The sequence below is a fragment of the Cetorhinus maximus genome, chromosome 11, assembly GCF_964194155.1.
Source record: "Cetorhinus maximus chromosome 11, sCetMax3.hap1.1, whole genome shotgun sequence".
Taxonomy (NCBI): domain Eukaryota; kingdom Metazoa; phylum Chordata; class Chondrichthyes; order Lamniformes; family Cetorhinidae; genus Cetorhinus; species Cetorhinus maximus.
The window spans coordinates 48899705-48918036 of NC_135889.1; the positions used below are offsets into that span (position 1 = coordinate 48899705).

Genomic DNA, 18332 nt, shown 5'->3' on the forward strand with positions numbered 1-18332 from the left:
ATACCCATTTGGATCAGGCAACATAACAGTCTGCTTTTTGGCATTCATCACAAAATCACTGTTGCAGTAAGACTTAAGCCAACATTTCAGGTGTTGGACTTTAGTCAGTGAGCAAAGACACAAGCTGAAAACTGTGATTCAAACAAATTAATAATATTCCTGGATTTGGCCATTTCCAGGAGTTAGGAGGTGATAGGAAAGTAGTAGGGTAAGGAAAAACTCCTGAGGTGCTCTATCTATATCCATCACAACCCTGGGACATGCACATGTATGTGCATTTGCAAGAGGAAACACGTCTTTGCTGCTCCTACTTTCCAAGATAAGCTGTCACACAGCTGTGCCATTTGCTACAGGATGATTTACAGATAACATTTAGAATAGGTACAACTCTTAAGATACAAGTTTATGAGAGCCTAAAACTGTCAATGCTTCTATATAAACTGAGGACACGTGCTACGTAAAGCAATCTGCCATTCATCCCAAATCAAACAAATGCCAGATTCTGCGGCAGAATGCCTGCCATGTTTGGAACCTACCCTTGATCACATGACCACAAGGGTGGCCCCCAAATTCATACCCTCATTCATTTGAACAACATAGATGTGTTGTCATCTCTACTTGTGCTTTTCATTAGCAGCTTACCTAATCAGTAGTGTCAATGATGTGCATTGTTAACACCATTTATAAGGTAGCCTGCACCTCTGAAAGAGGTGGATGTGAGGCAACTATCAATGAAGAATCTGTTTAATGGTCATCACAGCAGAAGCTCTCAGAGGCCTCATTGCAGGTTTTGATGGAGCAGCAAATGGTTGGTTCATGAAAGCAGCGGCAATCTGTCACATAGAGTGTGTAAAGATGACATTTTGAGTAAGAAAGGATGGAGGAAAAGATGGTTTCAAACCCCGCAGGCCTTTTCCTCTATCATCTCCAATGAAGTGCCAAGCAACTGAAATGGTCCCTGCCCAGCTGGGCAATCACCTGCTTATCATGTGAAGGCATCAAAAGCAACTTGGAAGAAACCATAGGCTTAAGCACTTAGAGCCATAGTGGCCTTGACTATCACAGGCAGTGTTGTGCTCCAATTCTCTCTGTAACAAGTGGTACAGGCACATCTTTCTGTTAAAATGCATCCACCTTACACGCTGCTCCTCTATTAAAAGTTCAGGTATGATGTTCTGTTCTGAATATATATATGTAATGACGTGGCAGATGATGTGTGCCAGGCAGACCAAATCCACCAGGGAAACTTCGTCACGCTATCACAGTGGTTTTGCAATTTGTATTTATTACGAGATGTGTGCACTGAATTCAAATGTAATGAGTCCATTAAGACCTTTAGAGATTTTTAAAAATTAAATTAAAATATTTATTAACAAAAGAAAAGTTTACAATTACTTAATACTATAACAAATCCCAAAATTTCTAATTAACCTGACTCCCAATTACACATCCCACTTTAAGGCAACAGTCCAAAATAGATTTTAAATTTAAAAAGCAGGCCAGAAAGTTACAACAGTACCCACTTCCAAAAGCTTGTCTCCAACTTCAGTTACTGGACACAGCAGACTTACGCACAAATAGCTGGAGGCTTCCCAAAGGCCGTTTCAGACACCCCCGTTAAGTCTTACATGGCCCCCAAACATAGCATTTCATTCCCCTTTATTTATGTTTCTCTCTCTTTAAATCTGTAAATTCCATTGTTCCATATATCTTTTGAAATGCACTTTTCCCATAATATAAAAACTGTCATGTTGCCAATATTGCCAGTAACCTTTGGGAAAAATAAACACATTGCTTGGCCTTGCTTATCTGGCTAGTTATAAACATCCAAAACCCAAACAACTCCACTTATTTAAAAACGCAAATTTTCTTCACACCTTACGTGCACAGACAGCATCCATGTTTACTCATTAGCATTTCAAGTACATTTCTACACCTAACTTCTTTTGATAATTTCAAGCTTGCAGTCTCCCTTGTAATTAAAACACATAGACAGAACCATTTACACTCACACCTATAAGCCTACTTGACAATAAACCAGGATATTATGAAAATTATACTTTCATAACATATACCCTCATGTTGCAATCCCTCCTACCATCTTTTCCTGTAGCCTGTGCAGGTCTTTGCTGCCTTCCTTGCTGCTGCTGCTCCTCCTGGTTTGGGAGCCTCAATGGTAAGCCCAGCAGCATTCCCATGTTCAGTGATTAAGAACAAACGAGGTCTGTGAAACATTTCTTGCCTTTCACAAAATCATTACAAAAACACTAAAAGCTGCTTACTAATGATCACTGTTATGCTTTCTGGGCAGGTTAAAGAAGTGACATTTCAGATGCTCATGGACTCTAAAAAGGCCCTGATTATTATCACATTTAAACGATGCCTGTGCTTGTTGCAAGCAAATGCCATGGACGCCTATGGAATGCAATATGGCACGAACTTCCAGGACAGAGTATTATGCTGCTGTAATTGACTTGCCGCATCCATTTAGATCCTGAAAAAGTGCACCATAGATCACAATTTCTCCCACACAGTGCTTACAAGAGGCAACATTTTCATTTCTTTAACCATGAAGCAAAAGCATCTGCTGACCTGGGTTTTCAGGACAGTAAACCTCCCTTCAATGCAGATCACCCCAATGGTGCCCATGTGGACATTGGAATTCCTCGCATGGGCTTACATGCAAAACATGGAAAGATTGAGAAGGTACCTGGCTGCAGCAATATCATTACACACATTAAGCAAGTCTCTTAAGGATAGATATTATGGTCACCTGAGTTTATTTTTGAATTTCTTAATAAATGTTGCTGCATTTCAGTCCATGCATTAGTCTTTTTCTGTGAACTCTTGACATATTTCTATTTGTTTTGGTCTCAATCCTTCCTTTCAGTATTTTTGAGTTGCTGTGGAAAGTCAATGGCTACCACAATTTCATCAAAATAGTAGTGCATGGTGACTGCAAATTTTGGAAGAAGAAATAATAATTGGAGTCGGTGGGCGGTGTGAATAGCTCTTAAGAGAGCACGGCTAACCTACTGAGACTGAGAATCCTATGAAGAACAGAAGGCAGCCTTAGTTTGTGAGCCTGAGCAAATTTATTCAAGAAAAACAATGCATTTAACTTTTGCCTTTCATGACTTCAGGATAGCCCAACTTGCTTCCAATGAAGTACATATTGAAATATAATTATTGTTATTGGAAATGCAGCAGCCAATTTGCATACAGAAAGCTCCCAGAAACAGCAATGGAATAAATATTCCTAAATTTGTCATTTCTACAAGGGAAGTGCACTTGCAGCTTTGGGACAATAAAGGTGTGTGAGAAAAACACTTAATGTGTTATACAAGCATTAAAATGTAATGTCCCAGAGGGTAAATTACCTTCTTAGGTTTGTGCCATTTGGATGATTGACACCAGAAATATATGCAGTAAAGAATACTTAGCATCATCTTCCTCATTTGAAGTCAGGTGCACAGATTTTACATGAAGTACTGTCCTTGTCTGGTGGTTGATCTTCATGCCTCAAGTAGCATTACATTCTTTAGAGGGGCTCCCCCTTCAGCAAGATCTCAATTTTTCAGTATTCCAAAGGTGTATTATAGAAAATGTGTTTCCACTGCGCCGTTGTGATTTTTTCCCTCCATTCGTCATTCCTTCACTGTCACTGGGTCAAAATCCAAGAACTTGCTCCATAACAGCATTGTGGGTGTACCTACACACACACACACAAACTGCAGTGGTGGTTCAAGAAGAGCAGGTCACCACCACCATCTCAAGGGCAATTATAGATGGTCAACAAATACTGGCCTTGTCAATGATATGCCCACAAGGAATTATTAAAAAGTCCTCTAAGAGCTATTCCCTCACCAGAATACTCAAAACATCAGTCAAGTGTGCTACAGACCCAAGTTTTCTGAGTAAACTTTTTCTGTCAAACAACAATAACAAAAAAAAATTAGGGAAAATGAGGTCAAACCTTCTGCACTGCAGACTGTGCATTGGACAAGCTTAAACTCATTTTCCCCCATCAACTGTATAAATCTTACAGTTTTAACCATATCAGGCAACCGTATTATCTGTCTCTTTAGTCTCTCATTAAACATTCAATGTGGAATGTGCAAGAAAATATGTGGATACATTTTCAAAGTAACAAATATAAGTTAATGAACATGCAATTCTGACGCCATCATCTTGAAATCACCTTTTAAGAAGAGACGATGTGAAGCAGTGGTTGCTTTTTTAAAAAATTTGCTGCTCGAGTCTCCACCTATGGAACAAACATTATCCTTAACATCACCGGATCTGGAATGTGGATCCTCAAGATTCTTTTCTTCCCCAAGACTGTTTTTTCCCCCTTTTCCTCAATGACCTTCTGTGGTCACAATCCAATCACATGCCCTCTTGCTGATGATTCAACTCTATATTTTGTTTTGTTTCAATATCATGTTGTGAGTGTGCAGTCAACCACTGATACTCTTGAAGCTGAATAACCACATCATGACAATCTCAGTGCCTGTGAATGGAGCACTTAAATTATTACTTCTTTCCAGTTTCCAGAGCGACACCAGGGTGTAAACGCATCTTGGACAGTGACATAAAATGACCAATCTGATACAGCCCTTTTTACATCACCACCTGAGATGAATTTCTAACCCTAAACTCTCTCCCAAATCCTGGCAACAGCTATTGCATTACCTTTGATTCCACTATCCTAAGTCTTTCATGATTTGACATTATCAGCCCAAGATATTTTGCAAGAAGTTATTTTGGATGTTTGCATCTACTTTCTACTGCCTCATCAGTGCTGGTTTTCCCAATTTAATCAAAATCAGATAGTCACATTAGATGGTCTGAGGCAACTTCAGAGAATAGTTTTGGGCATTTATGCTGCCAATTGGAGTTTGGATTATTGTAGAAATAGCAAGTGTTCTGGTTTCAAAATGACAGAATTATCCACAATTTACATGTAAGCATCTATAATTGCTCTTGTGATTGGAAAATACATATAAGAAGAGAATGTTATGTACAATGCTGTGATAATCTGGACTGGCTCTTATTGCATGCACTCCCTTTTTACTAATATTTTTCAAAGTAATGTTATATAAACTGAACATTTGGAGAGAAACATTTGTTGTTCAATACAAATCATTTTTTAAATAATTGCTGAGACAGGTATTAGAATGTGTAACTCTGAGTAGGTCTCTTTGAAAATGATATTAAGTTAAATGGTTCCTCACAGAAACACTGAACATAAAAAAAATTCTGATTAAAGTGTATAGTCTGATGCTTTGCATTTCACCACCCTCCCTCAACCCACTTTTGTCTTCTAAGTTACCTACAATATGTATTTAAAGGGAAAGATAGGACCTGTATTGAGCTATCCATAATACTGATGTGAACCTGCCAACAGGTGTGTCCAGACACTGCTTCGCTCTCCTGCTACTACAGATGCTTGGTCTTTATTTAGAGTTTCCCTGTAATGATACAGCTAAGGTTGATGAATCAGCAAACTATATTAAAAAGGTTGAAAAATGAACTTAAAATAGTATGCAAAGTAAACAAATTAATTTTATTAAATAAAGGCCTTGAAATTATTGTGAGAGATAATGGTGTATGAAAACCCAACAGTTTCATCTGAATTTCATCTTTCCTTCATTTCAGTGACAACAGCAACCTGCTTAAAATAAAGGCATTCGTGCTTCTGGTTAAATAATGGGCAAAGGAATTTCACACAAACGCATTCACAGCTATTGATTCCACAGTATGTTGCTAAGGTCAAATGCATTTTAGGTAACTATGCACTATATTACGTACATCTGAGTCAAACACAATGTAAACAAAACTCAGTTCCATTTTATTGGGTTTTAAGCAATGCATTAAAACAATTCTGAATTAATTCACTATTCCTTAGAAATACTACACTGAACAAGGGAGTCTAATGGCAAAACTGGCTTTGATAATGAACAAAAATGTAGGAACATGCAACCATGCTTGACATCACACTGAATAAACAAACACTTTTCTCAAAACATATAATACAATAAAATACTTTCCAATGGTTTCACAAAACAGCAGGCTTGCTTTTGTTCCAGCATTTTGTCAACTACAAAATGAAAATGCAGACCGTTTTTCAAGATATGTACCTTGTACAAAATAAAATAATGACTCTAATCTGTAGGACACGTAGTTACCAAGATTAAGCAGAATTAGTTTCAGGGCCATATTCTAAAGTGTATTCTGCTCAGGAGAACCGTCTGGATTGTGGCAAACCAGAGTAACCTCGACATCAGCAGCATGGTGCCATGTAGTTTATCAGCTTTAAAAGTCCCAGTGGTTCCTCAGAATCTGAAGGATATCTAAATGGAAATTCACACTGAAATGAAACAATGTAGATGCAACAAAATGATTGGAGCTCATTACATGAATCAGAACAATGGAAGCAAACATTAGTTTTTTATATCTGCTTCGACGTTTCTCGTCGGCAAAACTCTAAAAACAATTGACTTCAACATTTTCTGCCCACCTCTGTCACAAAAAGAACAAATGATAGTTATGCCTTTATGGGCAGGGTTAGAATTCAGTGAGAATTAACTTTGACATTGTGCTTTCCATATTTTAAGGTGATTCACAAATATTGCTTATAATTAAGACTTTTAGATTTAATTGTAAACTATATGCCTCTATCTATCTATACATGAACAGCAGCCTCGCAGATTGCCAGACTAACCATCATTGAACCCCTGGATTTTGCAAACATTGACATGTGAATTACTACTCCCGTACTCACATACAATGTTTTACAATCTTTTCCTGCTTAGTAAATTTGAAAAGTTTGTGCTTTTTGGGATTAGAGTTTTTAAAAACATACACGTGGCATAACATTTTATAAAAGTATCCTTTAGTGTAAAACTATATACTGTTTCAAGTTTTGGAAATAAATTTAATTTGTATAAATTGAAAAAGGCAGTGTCTTCTACTATTTTCATTTTTAAATACAGACATGTCATAACAGCTCTCTGAAGTTGAAGCTGTGTATCTCATCCTTTTGTTGATACAGATTCAAGTTAAGTCAGCATTCTATTCAGAATATATTTATTCAATTCTTAGATCGGCTCTCATGTCTGGGCACCACACAAACTGATCACAACAGACAAGAATTGGGCTTAACCTTCTCTATCTTTGGAGGGCAGGGTATTAACAGACTGGCATTAAACATTAATACAAGAGACAAAAATTCACTGTTTCTTTCTTGCTTGTGATTTACAGTGGCAGAGGTGAGAGATTTTAAAAAGGGGCAAGTGGTTTGAAAGAGAAAGGATACAAGATTAGGTTGTAAAAAGATACTGCAAACTGATAAGATAACCTTTATCAATTTCTTATAAACAGGTTCTGGTGCAAAAGTCTAAAGGGCACAAATAACCTGATGCTTAATAACCCTGTGTGTCATTATTTACAGTAAATTGATGATGAGTGATCCAAAAGATACACCTTATACAAACAGGGTGTCTTTATTCAGTAACATGAATTGTAACTAATCAATAAAATAACCATAGAACCAAAAACGTGCTTTTGCTCCATTGTAAAGTTTGGAATCAAAGCAACTCAATTTAGTTTATAGAGATCAGAGGCCGTTCCTCTCTCTTTTGCCAAACACTTTTTTTACTATCTTCCCCATCTCTATCAGTACTCTTTTGCCCCATTCTGTGTGGAGGGGTTACACTGATCTCATCGTCCTGCAAACTTCGGTCACTTTGTTCTTCTTCAACCTCGACTATCTGATCGCTTCCTATATCCAGCACGTGTCTGAAGGACAGGTCCTCTGGGGTACAGACAGTAGTCCCACTTTCGCTGCCACTCAGATCCATGTCCTCTGAGTAAAGGCTCTTCGAAGCAGGTGCACTTTTGACGAAAGTCTTTTCCTTTTCAAGTTTCTTGCTAGTGTGGTGCTCATTCATGTCAACTCCAGAGTCGAGGCTTGTATCATTGCTGTGTGCCTTTTTCGGTTTCTGAACAATCATGCATGAATGTCTGATTGGAGGTACTGGCTTACCCTCCAATGATACAAACCATGCTCTGGGATGCGGTGAAGGCTTGCTTTTGGTCAGTTCTAACAATGTCTGCTCAGATATGCCCTGCAGTTCAGTGGCAAACGGAGTCATTCCCACTGCCTCATTCAATGTGCCAGGAACAGACACAGATTCCAGCAGGTTGTTGCTGTATATTCTCCAGTTCATGGGCAGCACTGACTTGGAATCCATGGCCTGTTTTGAGTTTATATAGTCCTGTTGCCCCTGAAGAATCTGCTGTTGTCTGAGAGATTCAGACTGTTGTTGGGAGTGCAATGGCATTTTAGGAAGTGTCTGAGTGTAATTGTCCCTGGTCAGTGGCTCAGCCAAAGGACTATAGATGATCTGCTTATTTCTCGGCAAAGTAGCTGACCTGGCAACCTGGTCTGGAGTACAAAAAAGATCTTGGGTTTGCATGATGGCCATGGTTGGATTATAAATAGGTAACAGTTTGCTTGAAATATGAGGCAATTGGTACATTTCTTCATTGTTAGTGTGCTGCATTTTATACTGCTCTTCTATCATCTCCTTTCTTCTGGCTAGCATTTTCATATGTTTAATCTGCAACGCATTTTTGGGTAAATCCTTAGGGCTGTTGACTAGTTGCTGAGAGACAGTTTCCCTGTGAAGATTATCGCCTAATTTTTTCCGAGACCGGATTGTGAAATTTTCAACATAAATTTTGCAGCTCTCGTTATTTTGTTTCTCTGTGGTTTTATTCACAAGTTTACAGAATTCATCCACTTCTTTTTGAGACAGCTCTCTCTTTGGACTATAGGGGGCTATCTTGGGCTGTTGAGAAGCAAGCTTTTCGTCAGATTTTAAATTTTCTTTGGTGACAGGGGGCAAGTTCATGTGAGTGGTTGATGTGGTCTGGTCCTTCTTTGAGGTATCCAGTTTAGTCTTGATTCTTGGCTTTTTGTGTGGATGACTGTATCTTCCTCTGTCAAGAAACAGAAGTTGGTTTTAATTAAAAAGAGCAAACGTTTTCAATATAAATGCTTGAAAGGAAGCGGATTCTATAGGGAATTGAATATATACACAAAGGATCATTTGGACAGCTATGAGGAAAGAGCAGGGGAGTGGAACTAATTGAACTGTACTTTCAAGGAGTAGACTAGCCTGCTGGGCTTAGTGGCCTCCTTCAGCGCTGTATAATTTTATGAGGATTAGCGCTAATCATCAATTTTAGTAAAAATACATATTATAAAATCCCTGCATTCTCTTTTTTTTTTAAACGCAAGGCCATAATAGAAAATTAGGGCAAGCAATTTCTGGTGCTGAAGAAAAGATATACTTTTAATAAGTTATTTACTTTAGTGAGCATGACACTTACTTAAAGCAAAGATCCCACTCCAGACTGAGGTAGTTAGCTCCATCAATAAAACAGTGGTGCTTTGACCAAGATATTGTATTAACTTCTACACATCCAGAGCTCTAAGCTGCTTTTCTCAAACAGTAGTTAATAATACCCAAATAATACCCACATATTGGTGGTCAACATTTAATTGGACTGGATTTTATGGTCAGCGACAGTTCTCGTCACTGACCTCAAAGAAAGCTGTCCACAAAGATCTAGCAATTTCAGTCATACTCATTTCTCAATATCAGTTTGAATCTGGCATCACGTGTAGGGGGTTTCCAGGCATCCAGCAATAGTGACGTCGATAAGCAGGGTAAAAGACAAGCAAACCATCACACCGAAACATTCCCACAGACACCAAACCAGAAAGTAAAAAAAAAAATCGCTGAAACCGTCACTTTTAACTTTAAGGGCAGAATTTTGCTGTCGGCGAGCAGGGGGAGGGGCCCGCTCGCCGACGCATAAAATGACGCAGGATGTCATCAGGCGGAACCCGACGTCATCCCGCCCCATTTAAATTTTCAGGAAGGTGGGCCCGCAGCAATATCAGCTGTGCGCCCGCCGACCTGTCAATGGCCAATTGAGGCCTGCCTTAAGGCTGGCGGGCAGGCCAGGAGCCCCAGCAGCAAATAGAGAAAACATGAAACCTCATCCACCGGCGGGATGAGGTTTCATGCAGTGTTTTAAAAAGTTTAATAAAGTTATAGCGTAAGTTATGAACATGTCCCATCTCATGTGACATTGTCACATGAGGGGGACATGTTAGGGAATTTTTTTTTCTATTTTTAATCTTTTTCAAAGTGTCAGCGATCTCCCTGAGGCAGCACTTAGCCTCAGGGAGATGTGCACTCTTTCGTGTGCATGTGCGAAAGAGCGTACTCTCGCTTTTGGGGAATCCCCCCACCCACACAGGAAGCGCATAGCGCTTGCCGCCGGACGTCAGGCTGGGTGGGCCTTAATTGGCCCGCCCACGTAAAATGGCGGCAGGGCCCACTTCTCCGGCGGGGATCGGCTCCCCGCCCGCCGGAGATTGGGTCAGGCCCGCCCGCCCGACAGGCAGAAAATTCTGCCCTATATTTTATAGGAAGTGAAATACGAGGTTGGGACATAGAAGGGGGATTGAGGTGGAAGCCAAAATATCATAAACTTAAAAAATATAAATTGTGGAATTTATCACAATGGGAAAACCTGACGTTCCACAAAGATAAAATTACTCTTTATGGGCCAGATGATATTTAACAGTAATTATTAATTTAGTACACTGTGCCCAAAAGGCCGATGTGATGTGTTTAATGTGTGGATAAAGAAAGTTAGCATGCTTTCTGCTTTTGTGTGTTAGTATGCTTCTCATTTTCAGAAATGTGAAAATGAAAGCCAAATGAGTAAATCTCTCCCTGTCAGTACACAACCTCTCCATTGGTAAGTCTTCAGCTATGCCTCCTAGCGGTGGCACATAGAAACTGGGTCTCAGGCTAAATCTTCAGAGGAACTTAAAGAAGGCTTGTAGGATCGAAAGCCCTCCAACTGGGAAATTTATGGAACATAATTTCAGACCCATGGACATGTTTTGACCTCATGATAGGAACTATAAATTTCAAAAAGATAAGCTGCAGTCAGCAGTACAGGGCTGAACAACAAGGGGTTAGTTCGAACATTCAGTGAAAACACAGTGACTCATCAAAAGGGTTTGGACATTGACTAATGCGATCAAGAAAAGTCTGATTTACCCAAACAATGGCACAAAGGACATATCATCAATACAATATACTCAAGGAATTATTCAACCACCACTGACAATAGTACTGGAATACGGTCATTCAAACCCTCATTAACTTTGGAGCCAGGTGCTGTTACTGTGCCACCTCAAACAGCAGGAGAATTGTTCATACAATGAGAACTGATGATATCCGTCTGGATACATCTTCCATGGAAAACCCTGCATTGTTTCAACCAGCAAGAACTGATGACATTTGTCTGGACTTTGCGTGGAATCAGCTAAATGGATATTGGAACAACAGGAAATATGTTTTGACATGTCTGAGTTAAATTATAAAAGAAGAGCAGATCTGAGATTGCGTGCTGCAATTGGAAGAAGGGTTGAGTTTGGTCACCTTGGCTCAGGCCTACAATCAACACAGGACAGACCGTTGGGGGTTGTAAGTTTCAGCCAAATCGTAGTGATATTGGTCTGAGGGTTTTGTGAAGGTTTGGGGCGAAAACTTAAGTTTTTTTTGCTGGTACCTTGTAACTTGTTTCAGCCATATCTTGGTGATACTGGTCTGAGGGTTGTTTTTCTTAAGGTTTCAGGACCAAACGTGGTGTTTTTATAAGTTTAAATTGAGTCACAGTGACTTTGTGTCAGGTACTGGAAATAGGTTGTTTTAAATTTTGGGTTTTGTACTGTGGGGTTGTGGGTGATTCAATAAAGCTATTGTAAGTTATCAGAAGAAGCTTGTCTCGCTGGTCATTCTGTTCAAGCCATACACTTGTGAATCTGGTGTCACGAACTTGAGTGTGGGGAGGGTCTCTGAGGGAAAAGGGGAACAATTACAGGTTTGGCCCCCAGACATGCAATGTGTAGGCCCAATGAGATGTGGACGTGTCCTGGCACTTATGAACCAAACTCCCAGCTATGGATGAATAGCTCCGCTACCTTGTGGATACCTTGGGAGGATTGAAGGCTAAGGGAGTAAACCCTGACAAAACTTCTGGAGTGGAGCCCACAGGCAGACTGAGTCTAAATATGTCATCGTCCTGACAATTCCTGCAACCAAGCTGGTGCTAAATAAAGTACTTTACATTCCTTTGGACTCAACCGGAGAGGACAAAAGGGGGCCCTGACATCTGAGCAGTCCAGAGTCTCCATACATTTTGCTCAGGCTTTCCCCTCTCCAGAGACACTCCAATTTCACTGCAGAGCATTAACACAATATGGGAGACAGCGTATAGGAGTGATAAGCACAACTTAACTGGTGTAGAAAATGGATACTACAGGCTGTATCCGATACTGGGAGGGACAATCATGCCCGACTGGTCAGCCACCACCCACTGCAAGTCGGGCAAACCCCAACTAGTAAGGTGTTGACTCGTCAGGCAAACAAACAAAACAAAAAGAAAAAAGATGCCAACTCTTTGATTGGCAGGTGGGATCATCAGTACCAGGTGCACAGGATTGACAGACGACTTGTAGCTGATGAATAATACATGCAAGACAGCAGTGATTGACATGGAACTTGATAGGCTGAACACTGACACAGCTTCAATGCAATAGGCTAGGCTCACCAAGAGCAGATCACTGAAAGAAAAATATTACATGTTCATCTGGCAGGGGAAGAGTTCAGAGGAAATGCATGAAGCTAGGTGTCAGCTTCACTGTAAGGAACTCACTACTTTCAATGATAGAACCCACCCACAAATGGTTCAGAGTTTGTTCTCTCCAGCTGCATTCAACTCAAACAAGGCCAGTTAACCTCATGAGTATCTATGCTCCAATTCTGTGTTCCATTACAGATATGAAAGACCAGTTCCATGAGGGTCTTGACACTGCTATCAGCAGAATCCCAAAGTCAGAACATCTTTACCTACTGGGGAATTTCAACGCAAGAGTGGGTGTGGATGATGATGCATGGTCCTCCTGCCTCAGGCATCATGACCTGGGAAAGATAAATGAGAATGGACAGAGCCTACTTGAGCTTTGCTGCTACCATGAGCTTTGAGTAACTAACACCTTGGGCAGGACTTTTAAGTCGGTGTGCGGGCGTGATCAGCAGGCCCGGGGAATGGGCCGCCACCCGCGATCAGCCCCCAACTGCGATTTCACGCCGGCTGACCAATTATTGGCCAGCCAGTATGAAACGCGTGCTGAAATGCTCAGTGCTGCTGGGGTGAGGGCGGGAGGAGGACGGGCGCTGAAGTAAGCGCGGGCGCCTTAGGGGGCTGAAGAATTTAAAACCAATAAATAAAAATTTTATAATCCAGAAAAAAACATCCACGCATCTGAATCAGTCACATGAACATATACATGATAAAAATTCTGTCTATGCATTTTAATATATTTTTAATTTAATAATGGAAACCTCAACTCGCCCTTGGGTGAGGTTTCATCAAAAATGCAAAGTCTGCCTGGCAGATTCGCTCGCCCGCCCGCCAGCCGTTAGGTTGGTCGGACCGCAAAAAATCAGGGACAATTGGAAATTTAATGGGCTTAGTTGCCCTCTTAATTGTTGGCGGGGGCACTTCCGACTTTTGTTCGTGCCTGCTGACTGAGCATGGGATGACGTTGGGCTCGAGCGGGTCAGGTGCACCGGGCTAAAGATTCTGCCCCTTATTTCACAGCAAACCATGCCACAAGGTGTCCTGGAGATGTCCAAGATCAGGGCATTGGCACCAGCTGGATCTGATCATCACCAAGTGTTCTGCACCGAGCAGCACTGTCAACACACTCAGCTACCACTGTGTAACTGTGACACAGATCACTCTCTGGTATGCACCAAGATTAGCATACAACCCTTGGAAGTTCACTCAAAGCAGAAATGCTGCCCTCGTAGCAACATTAGCCGTACCTCCTAGCCAGATAAAAACTAACAGTTCCTTGAATCAATTGAACAGTGTTCTCCAACATTCTCACACAGAGTGCAGAAGTGAAATAGAATGGTGCTTGAGACACCAGCTACAATACCGCACTCTCAACATATGAGGAGCAAAAGCAGAAAAATGCTGACTAGTTCGAGGCTAAAGTCGCTGTGATGGAACCTGTCATTGAAGCCATGCAGCCCACTCTCGTTAATTACAAGAAAGATCTGAGCAAGAAGACTCTTAATGCAAACAGAGGCCAGTGAATTATGCACCTTCTCAGCCCATTGTCTTCCTCTGCAGCAAATGCAGCAGAGACTGTAATACCAGAGTGGGGCTCCTGAGCCACATTGGAGTTGACCACCACAATCTTATGAGATGGAAAGCTGCTACCACGCTGCACCTTCAACAAGGTGTGACTTTTCCAAGGATTTTATCAGCGACACTAGTAGCGCAAGAGTAGAGCTTCTAGTCAGCCCAATGACTTCTAAATAATTGCAGGCTCAGGGAGACCTCAACAACACACCCTGTGGCAGAGCGGGCAATCAGTGATAGCAACTTCTGGATTTCTGTTTAATGTGTATGTTCAGATTCCAGAAGTTATATTAGTTTTAGAGGAAAAACGATGGTGAATGTTGACAGTTTCACCATCATTGCTACCACAAAATCTGAGCCATTGTACTCTGTGTACTGTGGAGTACAACTTATTTAACTTTGAAGTGTAATTTTTAACACTTTTGTAAGGAAGAGCCTGACTCCACCATATTAACATTCAGAAATCATTTTTAAAAATATGTACATAAAATTAAAATGCATATATGAGGCTCACAGATCAGTGTAAATCTAGGAGCCAGCGATAACTTCATGAAAACTAACTCTAAAATGCCCCACGGCATGTCCAAGATCATCTCTAAACTAGGCAGAGCAGCTTGATGACATGGTAGCAGCACTAATAAAAAGATGTCAAGACCTTTAAAATTATTTTTTTAATAAAATATCTAAACTGTATATTCCTGGAGTTTTGAGAAAGGCGATTTGATTTCCAAATTTGAGAACGCTATCCCTTTAAATTTTGCATTATTTTCTTACCAAGAAATTAAGAGCTTCCATCTCACTGAGGCAGCTTCAGGCCAATTAACATCCAACAATCTGCTCTGAAAACTCTGCTCACATTTTGACAGTGACAATTTCTACCATAGCAGCTAAGAAAATTCACAACATTCTAAAACAATCAACAGCATTCTAAACAAAATGCTTTTAAAAAAATGAAGTCAGTTCACCCTGTCAATTCCCAATGTTAACGTATCCTTTTACAGTCTTACTTGTGACACCAGAATGCCCGTTGGGCACTATATGGGAAATGATTCGACGTGTTCACAACTCTGAGCTTGAAAGTTGATGGGCAAAGAAACAAAGGCTATGCACCCGAACCTGGATTATCTTTAGGCAAAGATGTGAAAATTTAATACTGGGTTATTTGCATTACAGCTAATGTCAGTCTTTCACTCAGTTAGATTTGGAGCAAGGACTGACTATGCACTGACAGTTACCACCCTAATTAAATTTGCTGACCTTTTAAGTTTGGATGCGTGACCTGAGTCCGCCTTTGAACCCTGAAAACTGAGAGACTGCAACCTATCACACTTTGCATAATCTTCAATATTTTATTATTAACCCACCCTCACAGTAACATGAAAGACTGAAACAGCACGGACGTCCTGCCATACTTTTTATGTTATGAAATAAAACCCGAGAAAAGAAATCCCAGGTAGGCACACACCCAGAGTATACCACATCAACTCAATATGTAATAATCATACTTTGTTTAAGAAAATTCCAATATTTTGCATGCTTATATTTATCTCAAAATTTGTGGGAGACCAGTCAGGAATGTGTTGGAGTAAAGGATCCGTTAATATTGGGAATTGACAGGGTGAACTGACTTCTTTTTAAAAAAAATATTTTATTTAGAATGTTGTTGATTGTTTTAGGATGTTGTGAATTGTCTTAGTTGCTGTGGTAGAAATTGTCATTGTCAAAATATGAGCAGAGTTTTCAGAGCAGATTGTTGGGTGTTAATTGACCTGAAGCTGCCTCAGTGAGATGAAAGCTCTTAATAAAAAGATTTTTTATAACTATAGAGCAACCACCAGTCAGAGAAAAGCCTCAAGGAAAAGCTCCTTAATCATAATAATGCTGAGTAAACACAGCGTGGCAGAGGTAGGTGCTCTACTGAGTGCCATCTACACTTATTCCCACCGCACTACTGACATCCCCCATTCAAGAAAATCTGTAGCATTTGAGTCAGCCTGTCAGTGTCTTTAATTATTGCATGATCAACAATTAATCATTTATCTACATTCAATTATAGACTAAAAATCACATTTTGCAGGACATTAAAAATACAGAGATATAAAATAGCTTTGGAAACTTACAAATCTCCAGGGGCACAGATGCTTATGTACAGAGATATCCAGCAGCCTTACCTGCAGAAACAAAAGAGCACAGCCACGAATCCTGCAAGAATCACTGCAGTTCCTCCCAATATAGCCACCAGGAGCATGGTATGGTAGGTAGTGATATCCTTTGCAATACGACCAATTGTACCTAGATTCAACAAGGCAGATTTTCATAGATATCAGTGATTTCTGGAGTGCGCTTTAAAATCAGACTCAACTTCAAGAGGCTGCATGAAGCAATAAAGGCATCATGCACTCAGTATAGACTTCCTGTAGTTCTTAGCCTTGTAGCAAATACAGACGAGACATGAGTAAAAGAGAACAGCTCATCTGATTGCCTAGTTACTACAGACAAGTAAATTTGGATGTTAATGAAGGCTATAGGTTTTTCCTAATATGATTTCCAATGTTAGAATCACAGAATTTATAGCACTGGAAGAAGCTAATTGGCCTATCATACCACTGTTGGCTCAGTGAAAGAACTATCCACTTAATCCTTTTCCCTATAACATTCTACATTTTTTTCTTTGAAAAATACTTATCCTCTTCCCTTCTACTTCCATAGTTTCTGGCTATGTCCTAATGAATTTCAGTGTAAAAAATACCCTTAACCTCACCACTTTTTTTCCTGACTATCTTAAATTGCTACCTTCTAGATCCTGATTCACAGTGTAAATAGCTCTTCCCTGTTTACCTCATTGTGATCCTTTATAATTTCCAATACCTCAATCAGATTTCATCTTAATCCTCATTTATTTGCATTAAAAAGAATTTTGGTTTCTCTGGTGTCTTCTCAGGGCTAAAACTGTTCATCCCTCAGCAGTTCTTTACATATGAATAATGAGGGGAATTGTTTAGCAATACCTTACAGAAACTAGCAAACTTTCCAACAGTTCAAGCACATCTCTGATTTTAATTCCTCCATTTGTAGGTACGTATTTGGCTGCCTAGGCCCTAAACGTCTACATTACCCTTTGCTGTTTAGTCACTCCTTAAAACCTACCTAAGCTTTTTGGTTACTTGTCCTAATATCGCATATGTCTTGGTACCAAATCTTGTTTATACCAAAACATTTCTGTGAAGCACCTTGGAATGTATTACGAGGTTAAAGATGCTATATAAATGCAAGTAGTAGTCGTTGTTGTTGTTGTCACTGATGAAATAATCTCAAATAATGAGGCTTGACTTAGTTATGTTTCAGTTAATTTCCTGGCTGACAAACAAAACAAAATCATAATTCTTTCTGCAACTGTCTATGCATCCTCCCCGTTGTACAATTCTGTGTTTCTCTTGGTCATTGTGCGTATGTTGGACTTTCACTGCACAGCTCCCACAAGCTTCTCACAACAGGTGATGTTGCTCTTCCAACAAATTGCATTACCTTATTTACAAACATTTTTAAATGTATAATTCTCATAAAACCTAGTGTGGGGTGACCCACAGCTGCACAGATAACTCTGGGTGGACGTTAATGATAGAGCAGCAATGTAAGCAGGCGATTTGTGTCGATCGCTGTTGTGTCGTTTGGAAATAGTACTGTGGGGAAATGGGACAGAAGGGGAGAAAGGATAAATAAAGTGTGCAAGACACCCAGGATAACACATGTACAGCTGCTATTGCCAATTAAATGCTGAGAACGACAGACCTGGAAGATGATTCTTTGCCAGCTCTGACAGATTGGAAGCCGGGTGCGGCACGTGGAGCTGGACTGGGGTCAAATTCAAAAATATGGAGGGGAGAAAATAAATACTTATGTAGAGATAGGTAAGAAGTTTATGTGGATCCATATTTTGAATTTGATTTCAAGATTATTTTAGGGGAAAACAAAATGATCAAAAACCACTTTAAACGACCTCGTTACCTAAATTAATT

The 18332-nt window shown here is 40.1% G+C and overlaps 1 protein-coding gene across 1 annotated transcript in view; it reads right to left on the reverse strand.

The window, feature by feature from the left end:
- Nucleotides 1-5833: 5833 nt before the first annotated feature.
- The window catches only part of fam171b (family with sequence similarity 171 member B), a 58405-nt gene continuing 45906 nt past the window's right edge, over nucleotides 5834-18332 (reverse strand). The window contains exons 7-8 of the mRNA XM_078551906.1: nucleotides 16488-16608; nucleotides 5834-9009 (exon numbers count right to left, since the gene is read on the reverse strand). Of these exons, the coding sequence (XP_078408032.1) occupies nucleotides 7608-9009; nucleotides 16488-16608 (1523 nt within the window). The 3' untranslated portion in view covers nucleotides 5834-7607. The remainder of the gene's footprint in view (nucleotides 9010-16487; nucleotides 16609-18332) is intronic.